A 12,119-nucleotide genomic window follows, 5' to 3' on the forward strand; every position below is an offset into this window, starting at 1 on the left:
ACGATATAGTTGAAAATCTTTTTTCAACAATAAAGCGGAAGTGTGGGTTTCATGACAACCCAACTACATCCCAGGTTAGGTTTGGTGTCTAGCAGGCTCTGATAGATTCATGCTAACATTGAGCTCTCTTTCATAGAGAACAGAGCCCCAACAACACCATCACAAAGTGACATCATCACCTTCAGGACCCCTAAACATACATACCTGTTACCCAGCCTGTTCTTGATACCATCCATAGCTGGTTACCAGTGTTGTACAAGCCTAAAGAGTCATGTTGTTCCTTTTCAGTATGACCAGTGCAGATTGGCTTCGTTGTCACCCGAAGCAATTTTACATAATCCATCCCTCCTGTTTATACACAACAAAGCATGGGATACTACAAAATAAGATTCCGGGTCACTTATGGTGCTGTCACATTCCTTTGTTGACTTCTGTACTCTCTGTGAACAGGTATTCAGAACAGAATCTTCCACAGAATAACCAGTGCAATTTGTAATGAAAAGTGCCGTGGGATATCTGCCCCCAGGCGTACGAGAAACATGTATGTAGGGCCTAGGCTACAACTTCTTGTGTTTAAGATTGCTGCACGATCCGACGGCCGCAACCCAGAGAATGTAACCACACAGAACACACCAAAATTCTCCGATTTCATCTCCAACGGTATTAAGTTATGATGTTACACATTTGTATTTATGATAAATATAAGTTTTAATCTTAATTGGGGGTAAATATTTACCTTACTGCCCCTTTTTCGTGGATAGAACCTCCCGCCGCCATACGTCGCGTGTACAAACAGCTCGCAATTTGCACACCAAAATGGCGGATCGTGACCGTGAATTAACACATGCGGGATGGTCAGTTTCCCATCTTGCGCCGCTGCGCGGCGCTATACAATCTTTGGTGTTTACTACGCGGCTCGCTGCTGTTAATGTTGGCGACCTGAAAAAGTAGAAGTACGCCCTCTTTTGAATGCCCCGTAAAAGCGTAGCAAGACCGTTCATTAGAAAAGTGGGGGTGCGCTTTTGCCTACCAGATTTAAACCAACAACAAATTTTTAACAACAAAAGCCACAACAAACAGCAAATGCTGGGTATTCAATCTTGATGTTAAAATTGGAGCAAACTTGATTTGGAATTTGATTTTCTGCAAAGTCACAGGATGTTTACATTTGTAACACGATTTGTAAATGTACCTAAGCTAGTAATGGACGGAACCAAAGCGCAGGTGGTCGTACGACATACGTGACGTCACCGCAGGTATTTCAAAATGGCCGCGGACAGGTAAGCGAACGACGATATTTGTTTCACTTTCCACCGATGAGTTTCTCTCTCAAAAAGTATGCTTCTGCCGTTTTACACAGATAAATCAAGCATAGTATGTTTACATCAGTGCTTCCCGTTTTGGTTGTGCTAGGTCATCGGAGAAGTTGTCCCCGCTGCGAAGTTTGAGCAGCTTTAAATCAGAAATTCCGTTGACTATGGATGACACAACAGGACCTAGCAACGCAAAGTCGTAAGTTTTTCCCGGGTCGTACTAATCAGCGTTAACACACCGTCAACAAGCGTCAGCACATTGATAGTAACGTCAACACACCGCCAACACTTACAAAATGCATTGAAAACAGAAAACAGACCGTATCGAACTGTAATGTATACGCATGGCTTAGGAGTAATTTCTATTTAATCCAGTTTACATTTTACTACATTTCAAGGGAGTTTTTTCACGCGAAAAAATTGTCTCTTAGCAGCACAGCTGTTCGCTGCCATCTTGCCTTCTTACGGCATTTGGACTGTGCCATGGTTTACTGTATAAAGGTGACCCCCTGTAGTGTAATGGTATAATCCACTCTGATCCAGGCAACATGGCTACTGTCTGTCGTGGTTTGCGGAAGGTGTTATTTCCGTGAAATAAAACAGCTTTTTCCCCCCAAATGTCGCCTACTGTTGTTAGCCAAATTGCATTTTAGGCATTGTATTGCTATCGAATTGCGTTTCTGTTAACTTAGAACTTGATTTGAGTGTGTTGACGTTACTATTGTGTGTTACTATCGTGTGGATGTTGTGTTGACATTTATTAGTACGACCGGTTTTTCCCTACACATTGACCTCAATCATGTTTCGATGTCTAACCTAGCAGCAGCAGGCCAGTTGGACACCTTTCTGATGCTAGACTTACTGCAGTCCTTGCATTAGCATGGGTAGAGAACTGGCCCCTCGTTAGTTGTAATATGGAGCAGTCAGACAGTGCAGTGATGGAAAGAGTTCCATACTATTACTAGGCGCCACTTGACACCCCATGCATAGCCTACACCATGTACACAAACTAGTAGGCCCTTAAAAATGTGGGAAAAAATTCTGCATAGTTTGAGGACTTTCATACCCTGCACGTTAGTCGCAATGTTATGAAGACGTTGTCCAACCTGGGCCAGTAGGCCCCCTAGTATGACTATTCTGAAAAATTCTAAGTAAGCCTAGGCCTAAGGGTTTTCTATGTAAATGACTGAGTATTTACAATTAATTTACAATTAGGCCTACTGATAAACCAGCCGTGGAAATTTGACTCCACCATGTGTCGTGTCTTAAAACACACTTTTCCCTCATAATTTCCCTAGGGCTGTGCTGAATATCCAAATAACTGAATAATTGATTGATTATGGAATATTTAAATGTTACAATTTGAATATTTGAATGCAAAATTCATGAAAAGGAAGGGAAAGTTTTCTTTTGTTTTAAATGAGAAAATTGCGCTATTGAGGCTTGTTTCAAGCAGATTCAAATGAAAAGTGACAGGAATCTTACTGTTCAACAATTCAAACACTAAATTATTCATTAAACAATTTAAAAGGAATAGAAATTTTCAATAGGAGGAAGAAGAAGTATTGTTTATCTTTTTTTGCTAAATCGTGGATGGAGATACTCCAAGATGGGAAAAGCTATTATTCTGATTATAATATACAATTATTTGCGTTATTGCAACTGATCTTGTATAACGGTTTGTTCATCAACAATCTGCTGGTTGCTACGACCGAATATTCAGATATTCAATCAAATTGAAGGTCGAATATTTGAATAGTGAATTATTCGAATTGACTCAGCACTAGATTTCCCCTTAAAAGTCTGCCCTCTTTTCACAATATCAGTATGATACACCCCACAGCTATTGAGCATGACATCATAGTCATGTACCCAGGGGAATCCAAAAGTTAAAATGTAGGTCTCCATTCTACTACTAGGAACAGGGTCCCTAAATATACAATTCCCGTTTAACAAATACTGACAAACCTTAGGCCGTCTAGCCATGAGAAAGAAAGTCATGAAGTTACATTCACAGCCCAAATGCCTCGAAGAGCTGTTGCCCGAACATTTTATTATTGAGGCCTGTATTTCTGTTCCATTTGTTTTGCACTTTATCATGTTTGTTACTCAGCATGAGTTACAAATCATTTCCAGCCATTAGATCAAATATCCAGTTCTCTAAAAAGTGTACTTGTAGAAGCACTAAGTACATCTACACGTAACAAAAGAAGTACGGTGCACTAACAATGGATGCCCATTGTAAGTGTTTCTTTTGTTAGATGTTGGACACAGTACTGCACAAGTACGTGTACCGATGAACCTTTTGTGTTGAAAGACGTGATTGGCCCTTCCGTTTGCATTGGCTTGGAACCGACCAATGGGGAATAGCAGCCGTTCCATGTGGGTGTTCGATGACGGCCGACCTTTTTCCTTCACAGTTTTGACTAATACCACTGTATGTGATCAAAGAAACTCCACGGACAGGATGTACGTTAGACCTGAAGAAAAACTGTTTGGACACTTCATTTCTTGACCTTCAATGTTTACAAACATTGAAGAAACCACAGAGGAGCAGAGCATGGGGAAAAATAATAGAAGAAGTGTCAATGAAAAATAATGAATAATACAAATTGAATAATACCCTCATGTGTTTTGGGGAATTCGGGACACAAATGTATGACTTCCATTCTCACGGCCTACATACATGTAGGCATGTACCTGTGCGTGTACATGTACCTGCACTTTACAGCATTTGTTTTGGTCAGTCACTGGATTTGGAAAGTTTAGCTACACGTACATGCTGCGGTACATTGAGTATGATAGTTTGGACTGTGAGCCCTGTGTGAGGCAGTAGTCGTGATACATTTTCACCTTTATAGGCTTTCTTGGTGTGGTTAGATTTCATCTGGCATGCCCGGGGAGGGTGTTCATAAAGGGTACATGCTTGTATATGTATGTAATTGAAGTAGTGAAATGTACAGAAGACGTACTTGTAAATCCGCCATGTGCGAGACTGAGAGTAGTACGATTGCTCACTTAGGTGAAAGGTCATCATGGGCATCACATGATAGGGGACAATACAAAAGGGCCGTTCCTCCCCCCTCCCCCCCAAAAAAGGAACACTACAAGTAAGTACATGTAACATTGGTATATGTACCCAGTAATATAACCCCAAAAAAGCAAACAATTAAACGCAAGGGAAATGGAAAAGCTGGGACGAAAGGGATTGAAGATCACCAATTTTCTTGAAAACCCCTCAAAATTGACCCATTTCACTTTTACCAGTTCACTGCTGGTGAATGCTTTTCTACACCATGTATGCAGTCGACAGTATTTATGAATAAAAAAAATGCAATAACAAAATACACATATGTTTACAAAGAACAGAGTTTGAGAATCCAGGTTTCTTGAATTCTAATGTTTTTGTTTGTTTTTCCACCCCTTTTATGTCCTGGTTAAAACAAAGTAACTTGTCTAGCCCACTGCAACTTCGTTTTAAAGCAAGAGTCAACTCTACTCCCAACAGGAAAAAAAAAAACCGTTTATACATGAATGTACATGTACTTGAGACATGGTTCTACATGTACATGTACATGTATGTAGCTGACAAATTTTAAATTGGAGGTAGGGTTTCTGCTTCATGTATGCATGTATGCCAAAGCACATTTTTGGATCCACTCGTCCTTTTTAACCACAGCGTACTAAATGTAAACTTTGTCGTTTGCAAATTGCTTAGGTATAACGTACTGGGACACAGTACAGGTGCTGGTACATGTGTACTATCATTGCTAATTTTTGGAACAATGAGTTCTTACAGAAACCACCACAAGAAACACTTGTCCAAATCTTCCCTTTTGTCCTCCTCAGGAGATATTTTAGAAAAGTCACCTGGAGATAGGTACCAAACTAATTTCAGTAACAACCTTTCACTTATGGCAATATCATTCCTACGTGTACACGTACATGTACAGTACATGTAGGTCTCCTTTTTTCTTGTGTGTTTGTTTTTATTCTCGGAGCTTATTTTAAAAAAAAACAGATTCGACAAAATTGTAAAGATTTACCTGCTAGTACTAGTGTACATGTACCTGCAGTCGATGGGTTCTAGATTCAGTCGAGTTGACCTGACCTACAGTAGTTCTTCTCAGCAAAGATTAGATTAAACATTACAATCTTTCGGAAATGCAGATTATTTTTTTCAGTTTATTTCCTTAAAGGTTCATTTGATGCAAACTGAGGGACAGAAAGACCCCCCTCCCCGCCTTTGTGTTGGTCATTGTTATACTGGTATCTCAGGAATTCGTTTCAGACATCTACATCCGGGGGGGGGGATGTGTTAAGTAACAATAGACTGGAGTGTGTACAGGGATTGGACTTGCTGGGGGGTATCCCTCTGTTCCATTTCGCGCCTGGTATAATATAGACTTATAACAAAATCCTTAAAATTTGTTGATCTGTTTTATTTTGGCTTTTAGCGAAAGACTAGCATAAAGTTAATTTCTGTAAGTGTTCATCTGTGTACGAGACTGCCAAATTGCACTGTTCTTAGCTTCTTCATGTATTTTACTTAGATTTTGGGAAGTGATGGGTCGGTTTGGGACAGTTTTGAGTATTTTTCCAGCTTAGATTGATATGCTAGCAAATATTTTACAAAAGTTGAGTCTTTAAGAAGAACATGCAACTGAAGGAAAACATTTTTACAAATTCTAAAATGTACCTTGGTAAAATATACATGTGTACATTTATATCATGTACATGTACATAACCACTTTGAATATGTTCATGTACACGTACAGTATCTCCAACCTTTCTTGTCCAACATGTCTCATTCAGTTTTGTTTACTTTCTTTGTCGAAAGCATTAAAAAAAAAGATGATGACCACCATATACAAATAAGGTACAGAGCTGGTACACTGGCCTAATGTTGAGCTTGTGTGGATCACTCTGCAGATCAAAAATCCTCAAGTGAAATCATTGCACTTGCGTTATATTGGGTGAACGTGTTACCTTGAGTAATTTCTGTAGCGACCTCATGATGTACAGTGCACTTTAGTCATGTTAGTTGTGTGTAGCATTGGAAAGACTAAATGGTGCATCATTAAGGATGTTTTTCCCAGCACAGTACCACGTTGTCATTGTCCAGTCATGCATAAAGAGCAGGGTTGAGCCAACACCGGGTGGTGGTATGGTGACTGGCAGAGCGGGCAAAACCAGGAAGCTGAAGGTTTGAAAAAAAATAATAAAAATCCACGCTGCTCGCTGTGTGCTCAGGGGTCAAAGTTGCTCTGCATTTTTCATGAGTGCTGTATCAATGCGTTGAGTGCTGCACGTTGTCAACACATACATGTCCATGTACGCACGGGGTATGCCTGCATGGCACTCTGTCCACACTGTGCTCAGTGACTAATTTCAGCACGCCATCAGATTTTTAATTGAGTGCTCCTCTCGTTTGTTCGGTCCGGCGGATTGTTGTTTCTTGTAATTTGTGGTTCGCGTTTGCTGGACAGCATTTGCCCGAGCACTCCTCAATGTCTGACCTGTTCACCAGTAACTGTCGCCGAGATACAGTGTACATGTAATTGGATGTGGTACATGGAATTGTGTCCTGTAAGAGTGCCTTACTGTTGAGAGGCGGCAAGATGGCAAAATCTGGGCGACAAGAGCCGGTTGGCTCATGTAAAAGGTAAGATCAGTACTGGTACATGGGCACAGATCATGTACTGGCAGCGCTTTGTACAAATACAGCACGCAGCGTTTGGAACATTGTACCTTCTGTGCATTTAGTCCACTTGTCTGGCATTGCATGCCACAGGAGCCAACACTTGCCATTTCTCCTTGTTCAACAATATTGAAATGATGGGGTCTCTGCATTTTGGAAATCAAACATTTGTTTAAAAACGAGACAGTAGCTTGTTGAAAACAATTATAGGTTTTGAATAACTTTCCTTTTTTCAGTGTTTTTTAAGTGTATTCCATTGATTTAATTAGGTGACATAATTTACAGGGGACTCTGTAAGATACATGTAACGTGGCACCACGTATGCAATGTACATGTACATGTACATGTACGTTCTAAAACAGAAACCATCTACTGTACCATCATAATGTACATTTATGTGTACTGTGCACACGGTCTCTGTTCTTGAGCAAACAACGGCCCACTGCAGTGAGGTGTAATGTTAATGCACCGGGTGATCAGTGCAAGAGCATTATTTTACGAGCAGGTCCCCCCCCTTGGAGCATTCTGATTATTAACTTATTATTAACACGCCAAGCCCCCGCATGCGGGCCATCCATCAAAATTTGCCATATGAGCTGACAGGTGTTACGGTGATATATATGTATGCACATGTACATGTACCGTAGTTGTGAGCTGTCTAGAATGGAACAGTGTCTTGTGTGAGATCCCATAAGTGGCTGGCCGAGAGACTAGGGTTGGTACATGTACATGTACAATGTATATAAATATGTACGGTGTATCGGATTTTTCAGTCGGCCCAATCAGTTACAATGCGATATTCAGAATATCTGATACTTGTGCATGTATGAGTACATGTAGATGTAACAATTATCCTCGAACAAGATAAAGAATAACAGGCACTTCCAGGCAAAGTGGAGAGTTGGTCACATCAGACATTATAAAAATACCGGTACATGTACAGTACATGCACTGTAATGTAGATACAGTAATTATGCTTAAGAGGTTCGTGGGAAATGTATGTGAGTACAGAGAGTTGAAATCAGTGTTGTAGTTGAGACCCTCACCGGACAGTTTGTAGTCCTGATCACAAGCAACAGGCTGAAATGCCACAAGGATGATATGAAGGTTGGGAGTGTTGAATTCGGGCTTCTTCTGCTGTCTTACATGTAACTGTGATGGTCTTATTGACCTGTAAGGGTCCTGCAGGTTTATAGGACTGTCTTGACTAAGCGCTGACAGAAAGTGTACTAATACCGTAACCTTTAATTACTTTTTATCTTTTCTCTTTTGGCTGTAAGACCCGAGGACTGTTTTTGTGCTTATGAGGGATCATATTGTGGATGTGCGCTAATTGGCCCATCTTGAACATTTAAGTTTAAGACGGGCTCAAGAGAATGAACTCTGATTATGCCCAAGCCAAGGCGAGGGACATTATCGGTGTTGATGTTTAAGACTGGCCAGACACATGGATGTGCATATTTATTTCCATTCATAAATAGCTTTTCAGTCGCAGTGTCAAAGCAGGTGCTATGATTTTCAGCGATTTGGTCAACATTTTTGTGTCACTCTTTCCAAACAAACTGCTGTCCACGATGAGGTTGTTTGCAAAGTGACCACATTTCCACTCTCACGTGGATTTGCCCTGGATCTTCAGACAGTGCTTAGCATTGATGGAGCCTGAATGAATGTTAGGCTCTTCAGCCCTGGGACTGTTCCCATGTGAACAAGAGCAGGTCGGTGCAAGGACACTTGAACTCTGCATTCAGAGGTTTTGTGAAAATCTGCTGTCTACAGACCAACAGAGATTAGGAGCAGTGTTGGAGTACATGTACTGTACATACCCAATGTAGTTCTTGTTACACACCAGGTTTTTGCTATTTTTCCTCACTATCTATTTTTTTTTTTACTATTTCAATATACATACATGCACCCGTACTGTACATAACTGAAATTTGACAGTGCCAAGATCAATCACAGTAATGCCAAATAGTGCTATGAATCTGTCATCCGGCCCAAGTAGGACCTCTGCCTTATGTGAGTTCAAGTGCACATTATGTCAGCCGTGAATTTCTCTGGGGAAATAGGGAGGGCAGTGTCCAAATTTCGTTCAGTAGATGGCAAGCATGAAGATGTTAATGTTTGGCCCAAGTTGGGAGTAGTGCATTGTTGTTTGTTTGTGGCTGAGTTGAATCCTGTCCCTGCCTGCTTTCTTGTTTCCTGGTTGCCTTGTTTTTGTTTTGTTTGTTAAATTTCTAAGTTCTTTGACTTTCTATTTATATTTATCAAAATAGCCATGCCAGTTTAAGCCTTTTAGTGAAAACTGCTTTGGATGGTATCTGAATGTATTCAATTCAATTTCTTAAAATTTTATTCCGTAAAGGTTTATTTTAAAACACCTCCAAAGAACTTTGGTTGACATAAAATAACATACATGTAAAACAGTAAAACCACAATGCAAAAATACAAGCTATTAAAAAACAAGATTGAATTAATTGAAGAAGCAAATCATTGACGGAATTTGCGAAGTTTTGTTCATAGTATTTCCGGGTCCATGTTTTTCGCTGCTCAAATTGTCATGAATTCCACCTCAGCGTAACTTATCATATTTCTCACAACATATGTACTGAGAGTATACATAAATGTACATGTATGTTGTGAGAAGTATGACAAGTTATGCTGAGGTGGCAAGAGATGGTGATTCTGTTAGTAAGGATTTCACGAACTAATTAAGACCAGTCCCCAACGCTGACGTACATGTAATGACTCATTTTTTAAAAACACCAGTAATGCGCAGTATGACAAAGCGATAGGATAAGCGATTATACATGTACATGTATGATGAGCACGTTTCTGCACTCTTGTAATGTTATGGTCCATAGCATTCATGATCCCTGAAGACCAAGTGACAACCATGACAACTCCGACGTCCAAAAGAGGGTTAATATACCGGTACATGTATAATTTATAAATTGTTAGTACCAGTCAGAAGCTGCAGATGCAGATGAGTGACAAAATCAGTCCGCCATCTTAACAAAATTCCACCATTTGTTAATGGTTGGTCTCTCTGAAAGAAGCTTAATTGTTTCCAGTGTGCATGTGACATTTTTGAAATCAGTTGTGGAGCTCTGTGCTTGAGATGCATCAGACAGCAAGAAAAGAAGGGAAAAGATGGGAAAAAATGGAGCAAAGATGGAGAAAAGAAGGAGAAAAGGCCAGTATCTGAAAAGAGCGACCTGGGTTTTAACACCAGATGGGTGTAAAATGCGACTCCCCTGCCCTGCACCCTCCACCCCACCATCACATCCAGCCACCTGTTCCACCTGTCTTAACTGGAGGACAGGCAATCTGCCATTTTGGACAGGCAGATTTGTCTTGCACAATACTTACAAAGCCAGTTGATGAATGGGCCCTTACTCCATTGTACACTGAAGTCTGAATGGGTTTGCTGTACAAAATAGTGGATGCAATGGAAATGAAAGATGGGCTTGCGTATAGTGCCAAAAAAAATTACCAACTGGCAGGCGATTTTAACCGTTTGCAATGAAAGGACGTTCAACGTTGTCAGTCTAACATGTGGGTAAAACCTTGCCCTTGTTCAGTTGATTGACCATGACTTGCATGTACATGTACACTGTACATGCAAATTCACATACAATCCATTTGATTCCCGACACCATGCACAGCTTAGGGAACAGTAAATATATTGAAACGTTTAGGCCTACTGGTACGTTCAGATCGTTAAATGCATGTTTGTGACATGTTTGTAAAATCCATTGTACATTTCCCCCAACTCAGCACAGTTACTGCAGAGTGACACTTTTCTTCCCCCGATTACAATGCACATACGTACATGGTACACATTTGCAGTTGCCACTTTTGTTTGCACACAGTACATGTACGTACCCTGGTAAAACTCTCAGTGGGTAAAAAAGCTTGGACGTGTGACAACCGTGTATTTCTACGTTGCAATCAACTGGTTATAATTCATGTTCAAGTGCGCCTGAAGAGTACCAGCATAGTTTGAAATTTTTTCATTCACTATGATAGCGGTATAATTTGTACATGCAAATATACCAGCTAATTGTACCAGTGCATGTGCCAGAATGGCAACTGCTACCTTTCATAGTCGTGCATTAAGTGGCAAATATGGTACTGATGTACACTGTCAGGTACATATGTACTGGTCAGTCCATTAACCATGCAGGGGACATTTAGATTTCAAGAACACAGGTGCCTGTATATGTACCAACATACATGTACATACATGTATATGTACACTGTACATTGTACCATGCACACATGTACATGTACGTGGAACATAGCCAAATTCACTTGTTTAAAAAGACACATTCTTGACTATCCGTATCAGTCAAAACCAGTCAAATTTCCCATACATGTATGTGTCTGTGTAGTGGGGAAAATCACGTGGAAGGAATTTTTGACTGTTTTTGATGGTTAAAGCAAAAGGAGGGTTAATGCGGACATCATGTTCTGTGCATGTACACTGTAGGGGACCACTGTACCGTTACGTGTACTTGTTCTGTTAGTTGTGGGGACTTACAGTGTATGTACATGTACGGGTGCACTCGTCGTTACACTGATGTGTGGGGACCACAGCATTTTGGGGACAGAGAGATGCCCCCTCAACTCAGTCCTGATTTGCCTATAATGAAGAAAACTTAACCTACCCCATCATGCAGTCCCCAGCCTGTGATACTGTGCATAGTGTACATGTACGTGTAGTACATGTAGGATGCCATACTGTTAATCACAGAGTTTACATACATGTAGTTGTCACTACTCACATACATGTACATGCATAGACCGCAGAAGGTGAGGCCTTCGTTGCATTAAGGAAGAGGGATTTTTTTTAGTCAGGAAAAATGGGCCTAAGTTAAGGGGACAAGGTATTCATCCTTGAAACTACAGAACAAGTTGAATTCACACGTTTGACCGTTTACCCTTACATCTGTATTTTTTGTGGGGAATTTCCTTTGTTCTCCTGTCATAAACAAAACTATGCGTGAAGCAGGATTTTCTAATTGCTGCCATTTTGCCCTGAATCATTTTCCTTGGCTGAGATTTTGACCGAACATCCTTTATACATGTGCATGTATATAAAA

The 12,119-nt window shown here is 40.5% G+C and overlaps 2 protein-coding genes across 4 annotated transcripts in view; one reads left to right on the forward strand and one right to left on the reverse strand.

Annotated features, from left to right (window-relative positions):
* LOC110990062 (uncharacterized) overlaps window positions 1–861 on the reverse strand; it is a 49,543-nt gene extending 48,682 nt beyond the window's left edge. The window contains exons 1-2 of the mRNA XM_087137251.1: window positions 737–861; window positions 205–348 (exon numbers count right to left, since the gene is read on the reverse strand). Coding sequence (XP_086993377.1) covers window positions 205–236 — 32 coding nt within the window. The 5' untranslated portion in view covers window positions 237–348; window positions 737–861. The remainder of the gene's footprint in view (window positions 1–204; window positions 349–736) is intronic.
* A 370-nt stretch (window positions 862–1,231) lies between these two features.
* Window positions 1,232–12,119, forward strand: part of LOC110984124 (uncharacterized) — a 29,316-nt gene continuing 18,428 nt past the window's right edge. For 2 of the 3 annotated variants that reach the window (XR_002598828.2, XM_022243953.2), the window contains exons 1-2: window positions 1,232–1,280; window positions 1,414–1,512. Coding sequence is in view for 2 of the 3 variants with exons in the window: in XM_022243953.2 (XP_022099645.1) it covers window positions 1,267–1,280; window positions 1,414–1,512 (113 nt within the window). In the remaining variant the exon portion in view is untranslated. Of the gene's footprint in view, window positions 1,281–1,413; window positions 1,513–6,630; window positions 6,979–12,119 lie in introns of those variants that run through there. The other variant, XM_022243954.2, reaches the window with a different exon arrangement.

Source organism: Acanthaster planci, linkage group LG05, assembly GCF_054643075.1.
Source record: "Acanthaster planci isolate LZ-2023a linkage group LG05, COTS_SCS, whole genome shotgun sequence".
NCBI classification, from domain to species: domain Eukaryota; kingdom Metazoa; phylum Echinodermata; class Asteroidea; order Valvatida; family Acanthasteridae; genus Acanthaster; species Acanthaster planci.